Below are 17,653 nucleotides of genomic sequence, written 5' to 3' on the forward strand. Positions count from 1 at the left end.
ATTTATTATTGACATGCCATACTATGCTAACATTCTTGACAATCACATCTCGGACCACACAGCTCAGACCATCACCTTAATGGGCCCCCGAACTAAGCAAACTTTCACATGGAAAAGAATATACTCCTCACATAATTTGAACCAATTGAAAACAAACCTGAGAACTATAAATTGGTTGTTTCTCAATGACTTAGATGATGTTAACGAACAATTTAACTGTTTCCATGATTTATTTATACAACATTTCAATCAAGCTTGTCCTCTAAAAAAGTTTCCTGTACAGAAGAAACATAAGTATAAGTGCCCAAGTGAATTACAGAGGAGTATGAAGAATAAATTAGATGTTCTGTTAGTTTGCAGTAGATCAGATAAGAGATTTCAGGAGCAGTATAAAAACGCGAAATATGAATATGATAGAATGCTCATCCAAATAAAAAAAGAAGCATATCAAAAAATAATAGAGAGATCGGACAACAAAAGCAAAGCAACTTGGACAGTTGTAAATTCCATCAAAAGTCAGCCTGAAAAAAATAATTTCCCAATTGAAGGCAATATTGAAGCAATCTCAAATAGACTGAACAAATACTTTGTGAACCATGCTCTGGATATGACAATGAACAACCCATATATAAATACAAAAAGAAACATCAATATACAAGCGAATGAATCAATTTATTTGAGGCCTATTAGTCTGCAAGAACTTGAAAATATTATCCAATCCTTGAAAAATAAACAAACAAGTGGAGTTGATGGTGTATCCAACAGCATCATTAAGCAGTGTATGAAAGAAATTCTGGAACCCCTAAGAATAATAATAAACAATTCAATAAAGAAGGGAATGTTTCCAGACAGATTGAAGAATGCGATAGTAAGACCTATATTCAAGAAGGGAGATGAAAATGATTTTGGAAATTACAGGCCCATCAGTATTTTACCATCCTTTTCTAAGATCTTTGAGCTAGCTTTTTGTGGACAAGTCATGACATTTCTCTTGAAAAACAGAATATTCACCAAAAATCAACACGGTTATTTGAAAGGAAGATCGATTCAAACGGCCATATTCAACTTTGTGAAAAAGATAACAAGTGCTTTTGAGAACAGAGATCTATCTATGGGACTGTTTCTGGATCTATCGAAAGCTTATGATTGCCTAGATATAGGAAATCTTATAGAAAAATTAGAAGGTTATGGAATTGCAGGACCTGCCCTGGATTGGATAAGATCGTACTTCACTAAACGGACTCAGTTAGTAGAGATATATGCAGATGGATGTAGAATAACATCAGAAACAGAAGAACTGAAGCTTGGAGTGCCACAAGGAAGCATAGCGGGTCCCCTCCTCTTCATAGTGTATGTTAATGATTACCCATTGAACCTTAATTGGAGTGAGGATAGAGTGAACTTTGAGGACTATGTTGATGATAAGAATCTGCTGGTTATAGAGTCTCTGTGGCCAGATCTCAAGAAATTGGTTGAAGAGGTACTGAAATATACCGAAACTTGGTTTGCTCAAAACAACATGGTCATGAACAAGGACAAAACCAACTTGATAGTATTCCATCCTCCAAATTCAAACTTAAAAGTCCCCCAACATGTAACTCTGAATTGCTGCAAGTATAAGGTTTCGGAGGCCACTAGATTCTTGGGCGTCCACATCGATGAGGAACTGAACTGGAAACAACACATAGAACACCTAAGTAATAAAATAGGTCCATCCATTTATGCTTTGAGAGTAATTGCCAAATATCTGAGTACAAAAATTATAAAGACTGTCTATCATGCTACTATAGAGTCAAAATTGAGATTTGGTGTTATTTTCTATGGTTCGGGAAACATTCAGCCTTTGTTTATACTGCAGAAAAAAGCTATAAGAATTATAGAAAAAATATCATTCAGAGAATCATGTAGAGGATATTTCAAAAAGAACGGCATTTTAACACTTTATGCATTGTATATTCAAGAATGTTTAATATTTTTTCATAAACATAAAGATCTGTTTTCTCCATATCTGAATCTCAAGAAAAATTATGATACAAGAACACTATCATACAATTTACCAAAACATAGCCTTTCAACAACTCAAAAGCAAGCAGAGTACCGCTGTTTAAAGTTTTTTAATAAATTACCAAAGGATATACAAAAGATTGATCAACTTAAACCTTTCAAAAAAAAAGTTTTTAATTTATTATTGAACATGGAACCATATAGTATGGAAGAATTTTTTGCATGATTAAGAACCACATTTCTTTTTTGACACTGTTTCATTTCTCTTCTTGTTTGTAACTTGAATTGTTTTGAAATAAAGATTATTCATTATTATTATTATTATTATTATTATTATTATTCATATTCGATTTTGAAATTAAGTATTGTTAATTGAGTAATCTAATAAATTCTAATTGCTTTATAGAATTTTCACTGAGTATTTAATTGAAAAATATATTCAGAAGAGTAAATTTAATAATTTCTTCACCCCTTAACTACTTAAAGATAATAACAGATTGCAATAAAATTTTTAAATTCGCAAATTAAAAATAATTTCATGCAAAAATGCTTTTAGCGAATGAATCAAAGCTGTTATGGGCAAAATACTTTATGTAATTTCATAGTAAATAGTATAAAAGTATTTCAATAAAAAATAGAAAACTTGAGTTTACAAATAGTATCTATATTCTTCATTCAAGTTTAATTAATCATTCATGTCATGAACAGTTTCAATAAATAATGAGTAGAAAGTAATTTACACATCGGCTGATAAAATGGTTCCAATTTTGAAAGTTACAGTACAACTGTGATGTTAAAAATCTTCATATACTAAATGGATTCTTCATTCACTAAGCTATACTATTTATCAACCAGTTTTTTTTTGTTTTCTACACCACAGTAAAAATGATCCATAAGATTAGAATTTTGCAAGCAGTTTGGTATCCATCAAGAATGCAAAAATTATTAAGAGCCTTTGGTGAAAAGAAATATGCATATTTAAATGATATTCAATGAGATCTTCCATTGGCGATTCTTTAAGAAATTGATATATCTTCATTAGATTTCCTTGAAATGCGATAGCATTCCACTATATTTTTACATTATAGAATCTGAATTTCATTTTATGAAATCATGACTGTATGCGCCCCTTCGTAATATAGAAAATTTGAGATTTTTGGAATACAAAAATTATGAGAATAATATAAACTGATTATTTCTATGATGGATCATAGCAATTTTTAGTGATATTTTTGTAACTAGAAATAAAGCCGTGACTAGACGTTCAAGGCCTACTTCGATGTCAATAATTCCTGAATGGACTATATATTCAAAGCTGTGAAGACGAAATAGATCAGAACTCGAAATTTTTTTTCCAATATGTCGTACATCGTAACAAGCAAAGTAAGTTTCCCTCAAGTATGACACTGGGTAATGAGGTGGCCATGATATCATCCGATATTTGTACTTTGTTTGCGAGGTTCTTTGAGAGCATTTTTGAACCAGTCTCTGATATTCCGCGTCAGAAATGCGTACTGTGAAGGATCTTTGAGGAGTGTTCATTTATGCCGGGAGAATATTGTAGAGGCACTGAAAAATGTAGATCCCTCGAAGGGAGCTGGACCAGATAACATACCATCTCTATTTTTATCTAGATGTGCTGATGGCCTTAGTTGTCCACTGTATATTTTATATAATCAATCACTTAATGAAGGAGAATTTCCAGATGAATGGAAGGTTTCTTCGATTATCCCAGTTCAAAAGGGCGACCAATTACACCTCGTAGTTATCGTCCAATCAGTATCTTGTCCTACTTGCCTAAATATTTTGAATCCCTCGTGTACAAGTGTCTGTATCATCATGTTGAAAATATATCATAATACTGGGCCAACATCATGGCTTCTTTAGGGGTGGAAGCGTGGAAACTAATTTAACGTCTTTCTTGGAATATATTCAGGAAGGTAGATGTTTTTTTCGGATTTTAGCAAGGCGTTCGACAAGTCTTGGTAGTTCGTTGATTAAGTTGGCCTGGATGGGTGTCTGTGGCAGTATTTCACGTTGGTTGGCGTCTTACATTTCGAAAATAATAATAATAATAATAAATTTATTCATCCCAAAAATACATGTTCAAAACACAGGTAAAACTATGAGAAACTCTATGACCTAAGCAAGCTTGTATGTCAATAGAGCCCTCAAATATTTCCATGAATAAAATTCGATACATTACTTCTCTGTACAATTCATATATTTACACAACAATATCTTAATAACTATTATCCGAGATGACGCCAGAGGTGAAATAATTCTAATAACAAAGTGTGCTCATTAGGATGATCTCCTTTTCAGTGTGAACTCCGACATGGCCAGGAATCTTCCCACAACAAGTCAAATGCGAAAAGTGAAAAATACCGACCATCACCCCCCACAGAGGATGCCACACAATTTGACTTAATTCTCCATTACATATTTTTTGAGCTCACTTCTATACTTCCTGCTCCTCGTATTGATGTTGCTTTTCAAATATATGGGTAGATGGCTGTAGAGCTTAGGACCATGATAAAGTGCACTGTGTAGAACATGTGTTTTCTTAAAGTGTGGCAATATAATTGCTTGATTGCTAGCATATCTAGTTGGGTATGGGTGATTAATCATTGTCTTCTCCCTCTTAATCTGATTCAAGATGTTCTCGTTAATGTATATTTGTCGAATATTAAGTTCTCCGATTTCAGAATACAATTTATTGGTGTTATATCTTCTTCCCACCTTACGTATAATCTTCAACACGGTGTTTTGTGTGATTTCTAATTTTTTTAAATGACTATTTAGTACACTTCCCCATATCACGACTCCATATCTCAAAATTGACACCACTATTGATTCATAAATTCTAATAATTCCAGCCAACGAAAGAACATATCTCAAATTGTAGAAAGTATGGAACATACCCTTGAGTCTTTCCACCAGATAGGTGATATGCCTATCCCACCTGAGGTGTTGATCGATGAAGATGCCCAGGTATTTAACATGATCTACTTTTTCTATACAAGGACAGTTGCAACTAGAATTATTAATGCAGTGGGTTGTATGGATAGTTAGAAGGCGGTCATCTGGTTGGGTACTCATTGTGAGAGAAAAAGTTAAGAATTTTTTTTCGCCACATTCAGACTAAGACAGCTTTCCGTTAACCAAGAGTCAACAAATCTCAAACCCCCTTCATCCGCCTTGCGTGCTTCCTCCCATGTTTTACCTCTAAAAGTAATCACTGAGTCATCAGCATAAGAAACTATGTCCAGGTTTGGAATCGAGGAGAGTTGATTTATAAATATAAGAAACAGTAATGGCCCCAGAACTGTTCCCTGCGGTATACCAGTATTTACAAAGATTGGCTTGCTGAGTTTATCGTCAATTTTCACACTCTGTTTTCTATTTTTTAAATAGTCCTCAAATAATGTATGACTAGAACCTCTGAATCCACAGTTTTCCAAACGTTCGAGTAACAAATCATGCGTTACTGTGTCGAATGCCTTGGCTAAGTCCAAAAACACAGCCAAAACCTTCTCTCCATCATTTAAGGCGCACCTAATATTGTTCGTGAGCTCCTCGATGGCATCTGCTGTTGACAAACCCTCTCTGAAACCATACTGTCTTTCAAACATTTTTCAAATATCTCAGCAAAGTTATTAATAACAGATATCGGACGATAGTTTGTCATTTTGGTTCGATCACCTGATTTGAAAATGGGAGAAACATAGGATTCCTTCCATTCCGATGGTATTTTGCCGGTTGAAAAGACGATGTTTATGATGTGAACTAGTGGAATGGATATAAACGCGTGTATTTTTTTGATGAGCGAAGCTGCTATACCATCAGGTCCGGGAGCCGAATTGTTTTTCAATGTAGCTATGAGATTGATTATCTCTTTAACTGTCGTTGGTTTGATGTAAAAAGAAGATGATGCAGAGCAAAATTTTGGTTTATTTGAATCCCAAAGTCTTTCATTTCTCCCTTTAGCTCTTTTCTTAATCTCTTCAACCATTTGACTGCCTATGCTTGAAAAAAATTCATTGAACCCATCCGCTTTGCCTTGTGCATCTTCCACAATTTTGTCGTCAACATTGATTTTTTTGGGAGCACCCTTATTTGCTTTCTTTCTGCCACCTATTTGATTAATTGTTGCCCAAACTTTTTTCAGATCATTACCAGCTAATGCAATTTTTTCTCTATAATATGAGTCCTTGGTAGTTTTGATTAATGAATTTAATGTGTTTCTATAATTATTGAAAATCCTCTTGTTTTCTTGTGTAGGATACCTCCTAAAAAGTTTTTTCATCTTGTCCCTTTGTTTAATAGACGTGATTAGCCCTTTAGTAATCCACGGTTGGATTTTTTTAAATTTTTGATTATTTGTGACACGTTTGAAGTAGGTTGATAGCTTTATGTATTCTTTTAATAATGTTAAGAATTTACTATAAGCACCCTGTGGATCATTATCATTTGAGACGCTCGACCAGCTCTCATTCTGTAAATAGTTGAATAGTTTATTGAAATCGATAAAGGATTTTGTCGATATCGTTTCAGGCTTTTTACTTCCTACCACCGGAATTGGTGACTTCACGGCTAGAAATATCCCGTAATGATCCGTGATAGTTGCTTCAATTGTGGAAGATTGCAAGTATATTTTGTCAATTATTAATCTGTTTACTCTTGTGAAAATGTGATCGATAACAGAAGAAGTGGTCGCTAACAGATCGATAACAGAAGAAAAGGTCGCAATTTGTTATGGTGAATGGAAATAGATCCGAAATATTTATCAGCACCTCAGGTGGTCCACAGAGCTCTCACCTGGGTCCACTTTTATTCCTGATTTATGTCAATGACATCTCGGATTACTTTCATTATTCTAAATTTTTATTGTTTGCTGATGATCTCAAGATTTTTAGGAGGATTGAGAGTCTTGAGGATTGCATATTGATTCAGGGAGATGTGGATAGGCTTCAGGAATATTGTAGAATCAATTCTTTTTTTTTTAATTTTCAAAATGTTTCGTTATCAGTGTTATCACTTATACTAGAAACGTCAATAGATTTGAATTTTCTTATTCTACCCGCAATGGTTTGCTTCGTCGAGTCTCCTCTACTACAGATCTGGGGGTGAGGCTCGACTCCAAGTTGCTGTTCGATCAACATATTCAATCAATAATAAGTAAATACAATAAGATGTTGGGTTATATTTTTTGACGAAGCCGATCATTCAGTAGCAACAGTACTTTATGCGTTTATATTATGCCTTCGTTTACAGTAGATTGAACTTTGCATCTGTAATATGGAATCCGTAGTATCACTGTTACATCAATCGGTTGGAGGCAGTTCAGAATAGGTTCATGAGATATTTGGCTTACAGAAATAGTTTCATAATATTCAACCATGCTTATACACAAGCTCGTAAAAGATTCGGTCTCATTACTCTGGAGGATCGACGAAAGATGTCGATTTTGTATTCAAAATTATCAACAATTATTTCCAAGTTCCAGATCTGATCGAGAGAATACAGATCAATGTACCGGGCTTAGATCTCATGGCGTGTTTTATATTCCATTCAGGAGGACGAATGTATGTAAAAATATTGGATTGTGTAGAATGACGTCCTCAACAAATGAATTTGATTTCAAAGAAATCGATCTGTTTAATACCTCCTTGTCTTCTTTAAGACATAGGCTCAAATGTTATTTTCTGCGGATTCTGTAGCTGCATAGTTCGTTGTGTTTGATATAGCTTTTTTTTCTTTTTATTGATACATTTTTTAGTTGTAATTTGTGAATACTGCTGTGAGTATATCCTGTTTGTATTCCTGTTTTCTCGAATAAATAAAATAAAAATAATCAACATTGAGAGCTTGTCAACAGTTTCACTTTAATTCAAAAATGCTTCATATTAATGCAAAATAATGCTGAACAGCACGAGGAAATATTGATTGAAGAATATTTGAACGGATGGTTTGGCCAGCTAACAGTCCTGATCTCAATACAATAGAGCATTTCTGGGACCAACTTCAAAGACGCATTCGTCACCCACCTGCCTTACCCGACAGTCTCCATGATCTGCGAATTGCACTTCAGGAAGAATTTGATGCCATTTCACAAGAATTTAATACATATCTTATTGATTAGATGCAGTAATTCAATTCTTGGCACGGGGAGGCCAAACTTGATATTAGCCCCGTAAAATTTGTTCACTATTTTTTATTTTCATGTTTTTGTTAGTTTTTTAATTGAAGTCTTCGTCCGAGGCCAGTGTATTTCGAGTAAAAACAGTGATAATGTCCTGATTAAAAAACCAAAATGTTCAAGGTGAATGCTGCTGTAGCTGATCCACTCCACAGGGTGTTGCAAATTTCGGGAAATAAACTTCGTCTCATTTTTGCACACCGTATATGACCAAATTAAAATTTGAATTAAAATTTTTGACATAGCCTCGTTACTAAGAAACCAATCTACAATAAAAAAAACATCAAAATCAAATGAGCAGTTCGCGCGGAAGCCAACTTTGAAATTGGGGCAGTTTTTTAGCCGGTGAATTTATATTTATCGATTTATCCATGAGGATCATCACTGAACTTAAAGCAACATATTCGTGTCTGATATTTAACCTTTTTGTATGTTGAATGCTGAGAAAACATATATGTTGTGTAGAATACATGGTTTCATCTGAGGTTCAACACTGGATCTACTATTATGGATATGGTTGGCATAGCCAACCAAGTAAAATTATATTTCATGAAGATTCGCACCACCTCAAATCATATTTTCTACATCGACACAACTTATACAAGACTGAACTTGTGTAGAAATGATAGGCACATTGTAAGTAGTTCTAGAGTAATAGGAAATAACATTAATTTGCGCTATTGGGTGGTATTTGCTAGATATACACCTATCTGTCTATCAAACTCTCTATTGAAACTCCAGTCAACCTTCGATATCGAACAATTCGATAGTTGCCGGAAACTTAATGTATATTACGAATTGTCGAAAAAATTGAATATATTATTACCTGCATTCCACAAAGTCTAACCCCTAGAGTGGCGGAAGTGCTTGCTGCACATTTAGCCATTTGTTTGGATCTTTTTTCAGCCGAAGCATCGTCTCCATGCTGCCGGGTACCCATTTTAAGATCTAATATGCATGGATGCGTGAATTTGGATGTTATATTCTCAAGCATCAAGAAATATTGCTTATTGGTGTTGTCAGCATGAGATATACTCTTTAAAACGTCTTTAGGGTTCCCCGTGTGATGAACTTTCATTCTACAAAAATTAGATGAATAATGAATTATCAATATAAAAATGAAAAAATAATTATTCCAAATAAAACTATGAAATGAGTAGGTAGCATAATTTTATTTTACCTTCAATATAATAATGATAGGGTGAAAATAAAAAATATTAATATACACTGTATTCAAAATATTTTGGTACCGGAATTGCAATGTAGGTTGCAATAACTAAATATATCAAATAAAAAGTTGGAGATCGGACTTTTGGTATATGAAACAACTTCTGTTTTAGGTATTGTTTATGAAGAATTAAACTCTTGAAGTATTCATTTTAGGTATAGGGTTTGCTTAAGTAACCCCCACTATTTTTATACGTAGTATCGACTGAATTAATAAAAAATATAGGTTCTAATTTGAAAATCTTGAGTTTTGATGGATTCAAGGTGTCCAAATTCATGGTCTTTTTATGAACACCCTGAACATTTTCGGTCCAAACCGCAAAACACTCTTATAATATTACGTATTTGCAGAATCAAAAAAGAAAAAAAATTTCTGCCGAAAAATTTAAACAAATGTGGGTAGGTAGGTACTCATCGCCACCATTTTTTTCATAAGAATCCCATTAACTCATGAACCATTGAGTTTTTACCCAAGATGAGGCATATTGCCAAAATTTTCGTCAAAAAAGCTATCTAATGATGCAATAATATACTGGATGTGCCATTCGAAATAAGGAAGTAGTAGGAGTAGTAGGAAGTTGTATCAAACCTCAATATGCAAATTTTCAGCTCAAAATTATGAATAGTTCTCCATGAAAGTCCAATAGGCCATCCCTGTCAATCACCCTGTATTACGCGATGGGAATCGAAGGTTAAGAAAAAAAGTGGTATCCGTTTCGGAATGTATATATTTAAATAATCATTTGAAACATGATTCAAATTAATATTTTGATATATGAATGTTTATGTATGAAAAAAGAAGGTGTTTGGCATTCATTTATTGCAATATGCAAAAGTTTTTCCTAAAAAAAAGGGGTACTCACTTCAAAACGTCCTCTCGTTTCCTTTTTCGATCAGTCTTATTTCTGGAAGGGTCATCTCGAAAACTGGGACTGTACCTTTTGTCCATTTTCCCGCCACTACATAATGTTGCCTGCATCACGCCTGAAACAATTCGCCACCTCATGTAGAAAGAAATGAATTTCACAACTAATTCACAGTATAATTAAAGCTAATTCCTGAAGATAACATGATACACACCTAATTTCGTAGCAAAATCATGTTATTGAGAATTATTTGGCATGCATCATGTTTTCGTTCCTTATTACATGGATATTTTTCCTTGAAGTTATTCTTCTTTAATTTTTTTAAAATCTAATACAGAAGCAGCGAAAGCAATGAAGAACAAAACAATGATAACAATGATTTATATTTTGATAAATGGTTGTTTAAGGTATAGAAAGTGATTGATTCTTTAGAAAATTTTTCATAATAAAAATTTTCAAGGATTTTGTTGCAGAAATGAACAATAGTAATAATAATAACCACAATAATCTCGAAGCCTGTATTTCATAAAATATTTTGAAACAAACAAATATGTTCCCGAAAGGATTCGTAACACAGCCAACAATTTTTATCATGGTACCTAATAACTGATTTCTTGATGTATTTACGTCAAAATTACGTAGTTGTTAATCAAGCAGTTTCAATATTGTAGGTTCAGGTATATTTTTTCAATTTAAAGGAATGCCGTAAAAGCAATTATGAGCTAACGGACTAAACTGAAATATCAAACGCAACATTTCATTGAATATGCAATAGCATATTCAAACATAGTTTGCGATGCAATAAAAATCAAGCAAGACCCATTAAGACGAAAATTGAAAAATTTCATTAGCATTGATCGAATCGGTTACATTGTCTGCTAGGGCAACATATAATACATACAATTTACTGTTTTTTTTTATATCGACAACATATTGAACCTTCGCTCCGATTGTATAAAACCGAAGCGAATCGAAATAAATTGTTCGCATCAAATGTAAATAAATTCTGATACTGGTAAATTAGTATGGTGAAATTAAAAGCGTTTATATTTGTAGATAATATGGTTTATAGAACCAATTTACCATTTAGTGCATCAGTGAGCGAGGTTGATTCATTGAATTTGCACGAAATATGATAGTATTTTGACCTTAAGAGGGTGACTATAAAACTGCGCTAAAAGAACGATACCATGAAATATATACGATACCACACTACAGCTATACCTTGCAGCTAGATTGCTTTCACTTTCACCAGTAATTTGTAATGAATATTATATTGAGAACTACATCCAAAAATAACAGGCAGCAAATATGTTTGGCTGTGCAATCCTTTCAATTGTTATTTATACAGGATTGAGATATTGCAAGGGGTATTTAAAAAAAAAAATAATTAGCCTTTCCAACCCGTAACAAAGGAGGATCGTCCATACAAACCCCTAGATCGATACGTAGTAGCGTTTTCTCGATCAGGATAGTATCGGTTGCCATTTCCCAGTCTGTCTGTCAGCCACTCCATGGCACGGCAGGCGAAACCCTCAATAAAACAAGGAAACGATTTTGGGATAACCAACAAAATAATCCCCCCAGTCAATCATACGATTTTCACAGAATTGATCCTTCAACAAATTAATAAAACTTTTCTGAACAAAAAAATTGGACTATTGTTGCATCAATGCGCAAGTTTTTTTGTCACAAATACCTAACTACTATCTGATAAGTACTTCCCAGAGTTGAAAAATTCAATTCTGTGAATTCTATATATTTTTCAGAGCAAGTATCATTTAATTAAAATATTACTTACCTCACCAATTACAAATTTTTCTTGTTCAATAATGAACAATAATATATAAAACAATATTTGAAAATTTTGAAAACCGCTTGCATTTATCAAGTTTGGGATTTATAGAAATGAAAACTGTAATAGTTTTACTGTTTTATTTCACATAATAGAACGAGAAGATAAATATAGAATGTAGACTTCCATGCTTTATTTTCAAACAGAATCAATCATTCGTACATCAGATATACAGATAACAAAAATTTGAAGGATATATGAGAAAACAAAAATCAAAATGGAAACTCAAAAGGATGTTTTTTCACCATTTTTTCGCCACAAAAGATTCATTGCATCAAAAATTTTTTAAATGTTTTCATGAGTGTTATGCATGCACCACAAATCAGTCGGTTACTTTTTTTCAGTTTTTATTTCAGTTTCAAAGCTTCTATACAAAGGTTACATTCTAATGTAGGAACTATGCTAATGATTTGTAACGTAACCACAATTGATTATCCAAGATGACGTCATTTTTTACCGAAACTTTCTGTTACAGTTACATACTCCTATATTTCTTCAGTCTGCAAAAAATGCACGTATATTCATTATCAGCTATGTATATATCAATTGGAATTTCGAAAATAAATTATGACTTCATCTTGGAGGTGTTGTGTATACATTTGGAAAAAATCTGAAAAGGGCACTGCTTATATCCTAAAACGAGAGTCTTTGCCTGGCTCCACTTTCTTATTTATTCTACTCAGCTTACCTTTATATTTGGGTACAAACAATTTGATGTCTTGTTCTTGAATATTCTGATAGAATTCCAGTTCCCTGTAGTTGAGAGGCTTGCATATTGTCCCAGGATTCAAAACCATCAATCTTGTATGGCCACCAACCTTGAACAAAAATAAACATTTATCAAACACACAATAATAATAAGCAGAGTTAATTGATGAAACCTTTTTCCTACAACTGCTATGTAAAGTAGTTTTCATTACATCGCTCTGAAAACCCTATTATAACATGTCGATTTAGAAAATCGAAATGGACCCTTTTTCCGTGCGTAATAGTTATTTATGTAATAAGGATCATAAAGACGATCATTCTGGTACAAGTCATGAATGTTATCGGGCGAGGCCCATAACACGACGTGTGCCATAATGATCGTTTATAATTCGTATTACATACAGAATTTTATCTGATGGTATTTATCAATACATTTTCGAAAAATTAAAAACTGCATTTTTGACATGTCACAATGATGATTATTTTTAAAGGAGTAGGTTTATGTGTAGTTTCAAATATTAGTAGGTTAGTGAGCTGTGCTTTGCCATTTCCTTGAGAACGTCAGGTTGGAACGCCAATATTTATTATCTGCTGTCAAACACAATTGTTATGTAGAATCGAATTAATTTAAATAATAATGAGTGATTTTGAAACTGGTAGTTTACCTTCTGATTTGGAAGAAATCACGCGAAATATTGTGGACTCCCTTTTGCCGGAAAATGTTGAAGTTTGAACTTGAAGGAAATATTTCTATAACTGTGAAACAGGAATGTCTTCAGCTTTCAGAAAGAAAAATAACTTATGAAAACACATTCATCAAACGCAACTTTTTAACGACAACTTGTCTATCTGACATTACACACCTACTAAGTAAATTTCATATATCAAACAAATTAGGGAAAACATAGAAGATAATTGATTTCAACCCCTTCCCTCCGTGACTGATTTGTTGGATTTTCTGGTCTACACCCACGCTTTTGCGAAGAGTTTGAAGTCTTGGCTTGAATAACGGCTTTGTCATGATCTGTATCTGAAATTCGGATACAACCTTCTCGATTTCGATAGAACCTTCTGTGACAAGTTCTCTAACGAAAACAAGTCTTATTTAAATGTGTTTCGTGCGACGGTGGTTTCCAGGATTCTATGTCAACCAGATTGCAGCCTCATTATCAACCATTAATTGGGGTACACTTTTCAGCTCAATAATATCAGAGTAGAGACGATTTAACCATACTAACTTTCTAGCCGCTTCGCTTGCAGCAACAACTTCGGCATCAGTTGTTGATATGGCAACTGATGACTGTCTCTGACTTGGCCACGAGACCGCTCCACCAGCATACAAACACTACACCTGTAGTAGAACGCTCTGTAGTCTCGCCACCACCATAGTCTGCATCGCTAAAACTCTCTCTACCATAATGCTTATGATGAGGTTTATAGGTGATTCCATAGTTGATGGTTCCTTGAAGGTAACGGAATATTCGTTTGACTCGGATCCAATCAGCAAAATTTGAATTTTAGAGAGTTCTCGATACAAAACCAACTGCATAAGCGATATCGGGTCTAGTACCAGTCATGATATACACCAACGCCCCTACCGCTTGCTTATATGGGAAATCCACTTCCGAACTAGTTTCTTCTTCCTTCCCTTGTTGACTACGTTAATTTATTATTGGAGTATAAACTGGCCCTACAGTCTCCCATTCCAAAACGTTCTAACAGTTTTCTTTTATAGGTTGCTTGGCTCACTCGAATTGATCCATCTTCTTGTCTCTCTATTTCCAACCCAAGAAAATAGAAAGCTGGTTTCATTTTGATTTTGAACTCACTTTTCAGATTCCTCGGGAAATCTTCTTTCAGTGATTCATTATTTGAAGCTAAGAGACCATCATCTACGTAAAGTGCAAGGATCATTATATCTCCTCTTAACTTTCCTCATTTTGCATCGACTCGCTTTTGCTCCTTCTTTCCTCTTCCACTGAGTCATATGTCGTTATTGTGGAGGCGGAATGATAGGGACTTCATCTGATCCAGTAGAGTCAAGGAGTTTTTCATTGAAAACAACATCTCGAGATCTTATCAGTTTTTTCCTTTCTTTGCACCATATGCGATAGCCGTCATGATTGTTGTAACCAATCAATATAACTTTGACAGTCTTCTTGTCCATCTTCTTACGAGAAGGTTTTGGAATATGAGCATAGCAAATAGTTCCTATTGTTCTTATGTGTTTGTTCGATATTGAATCGAATTTTCGCGGGTTGTTTTTGAATTGACGGAGTGCGAGGATTTGAGAGGAATTATCTCCATATTGAAATCCTTTCTCAGATCCTGACTTTCCCATCCCCTCCACAATTTTAACACACTTGGTTTTCCGCATCCACAACGGACGTTACGCACTGTCATTTTCAATGGTTTTTCGCTAGTCCTAAATAAGGAAAAAATCGCAGTTTCGCACAAAAACTCAATTAGTTTTAAGTTCGTTAACAGCTTCGTGAGAGGACACATCATAGTTAAGTGAAGAAGATTGTTTAGTTTAAGTTTTCAAGGTGGAAAGTCAGAGAATCCACGGAGACCAGGTGAGTCCCTTTCCTGTTAGAATTTTCCTTCTTATTGCTGACTGTTCCGGGTGGTATTTCCTCTCAAATCTCATAAATTAAGCGAATTTAATTTCTTTTATATCGGATAATTCACAAACTTGTGTGGCAGAGCAATCCAATTAACAATTTCATACATAACACAGTCCACTAGAATAACTTTTAAATAGAATTTGGATTGATCCGTAACAGTATTTGTTTCAAGCTAATTTCTTGCCGAACCATACTTCATAGGGAGATTTGTCATCGATACTGGAAATACCTGACCTGTTCAAAATATATGTTGCAATGTAGATCATTTCAGCCCATACATACTGTGGTAAATCCTTCTGTGCGTGCATTATTGACCCTGCAGTCTCAACAACAGTTCGATTATCCCTCTCAGAACAACCATTTTGTTGCGGCGTGTAAGGTGGTATTGTTAATCTCTGCCAAACTCCATTCTATTGTAGGATGTCTTTCACTCGTTTGCTATCAAATTAACCGCCATTGTCGCTAAGGAGCTGTTTGACTACATATCCTGCAGCTTTAGATTCAACTAACATGATTTTTAGCGCATCAGGGACATCAGATTCCTTCTTAATGCAATAAACATAACGGAAACGACTGTAATCATCCTTGAACAAATAAAATAACGATATCCCGATTGAGAGTTCACAATAAGGTCCACATCTCGGTCCACATACATCCGAATGTATGAGTTCACCTAGCATTTCTCTAGTTCCAAATTTTGGTCCAGTTTCACGTTTATGCCCAATTCGCGTGATTTAACAGATTTTATTGTATTTTATTTTGATGGCCAAGTCTTTCGTTTACAGTTTGAATAACCCACCATATCTGCTTCGTGCACCAACAAGTTTCACTCGTCCATCAATAATTGATGGACGTGTTGCCTTAAAATTATTATAAGGCAACACGCTTCAGCTTCGGAAATAAATTCACTATAAGGATGTTCATCTTGTGCAGATAGAACAGAAAATAGATATCTTTATGCTAGGAAGATACCAAACATTGGTAGAGTTAATTTCTCTGATTTGCCTACAATGGAATCTCCATTCCGTGACCGTGTGAGTTTCATCGAATGACTTGAATTCTACATTTCGATTAGTGATATGATTTGTTGCACCGTTATCAACAAACCAAGTATCTTGATCAGAATCGACAGAAAGTACGCTACTGGTCACTGCAAGAAGAGACATATTAACATTACTGCCTTGCCCTACTGTATCACCGCTTGTATTCTTCTTTGGTTTAGGAGGTCTGCCATCAGATTTCCACTTCATACAATGGCGAACTATATGTCCAGGTGCTTTGCAGTAATTGCAAATAAAACCTTTTTTCTGCTTCATTTTTGGTTTGCTTGAACTAGCTTTTTCTACAATCAAAGCTTCTTGATTGTATTCACTTCTTCTCAATAATGCTTTCTCGTGAGCACCCAACTGATTTGTGAGACTGTCGATTTTTCTTTCAGCTTTCGCCATCAGCATCCAGCTCGAACTGAACGAGAAATACTCATCTGGTAAAATACCCAAAATCTTGCATATCTATAAGTAATAACTATTGGCTGCTTCTTCATCTGTGGCAATTTCAACTTGTAGTTCATTCCACAAATTTTCATTTGTGATCTCCAGGCATTGTTCTTATCATACCGGACATTGTTTTCGGCGATCGTCTTCTTCATTGTTTACCGTGAAACGCTACGGCGGATGGAAAAGCAATACTGTTGCTGAAGGTTACATCGAAAATTCGAAAGAGCAAAAGAAAATGATATCAAAAGCAATTTTTGGTGCCAACAAACCAACAGGATTACAAGTTTATCAAAAAGGAACAACCACTGATGTGAAAACTCTAGAATTCATTTGAATTAATATTGCAAATTGTAGTTATTGCTCATTCACCATTTATAATAAATAGTTTTTTATATTAGTTTTGTATTCTGAATAAACTTTTTTGATCTCACCATCACATGTTTTTCATATAAAATTTCATTATGTTAGTATAGTATATCCAAAGTAACTTGAACTAGTCTATAAAAACGCTTGGCCAGAGATAACTGCAAAACAGTCATAAACCATAGGCGCACACTTTTCAAACCCTTGAGTTGAAAATAATATTTTTGCGTATGTATGGGACTCAGATGTCGATTCTTTCAGAAAATTTGTGACGTGAGTAGCTTTCGCTGTTACATAAAAAATGA

General features: G+C 34.3%; 1 protein-coding gene across 3 annotated transcripts in view; it reads right to left on the minus strand.

Moving 5' to 3' along the window:
* The window catches only part of LOC123681107 (inositol hexakisphosphate kinase 1), a 98,167-nt gene that overhangs the window by 13,047 nt on the left and 67,467 nt on the right, over positions 1 to 17,653 (minus strand). For all 3 annotated transcript variants that reach the window (XM_045619313.1, XM_045619311.1, XM_045619312.1), the window contains exons 3-5: positions 12,843 to 12,972; positions 10,297 to 10,417; positions 9,033 to 9,285 (exon numbers count right to left, since the gene is read on the minus strand). In XM_045619313.1, coding sequence (XP_045475269.1) covers positions 9,033 to 9,285; positions 10,297 to 10,417; positions 12,843 to 12,972 — 504 coding nt within the window. The remainder of the gene's footprint in view (positions 1 to 9,032; positions 9,286 to 10,296; positions 10,418 to 12,842; positions 12,973 to 17,653) is intronic.

The sequence above is a fragment of the Harmonia axyridis genome, chromosome 5, assembly GCF_914767665.1.
Source record: "Harmonia axyridis chromosome 5, icHarAxyr1.1, whole genome shotgun sequence".
NCBI classification, from domain to species: domain Eukaryota; kingdom Metazoa; phylum Arthropoda; class Insecta; order Coleoptera; family Coccinellidae; genus Harmonia; species Harmonia axyridis.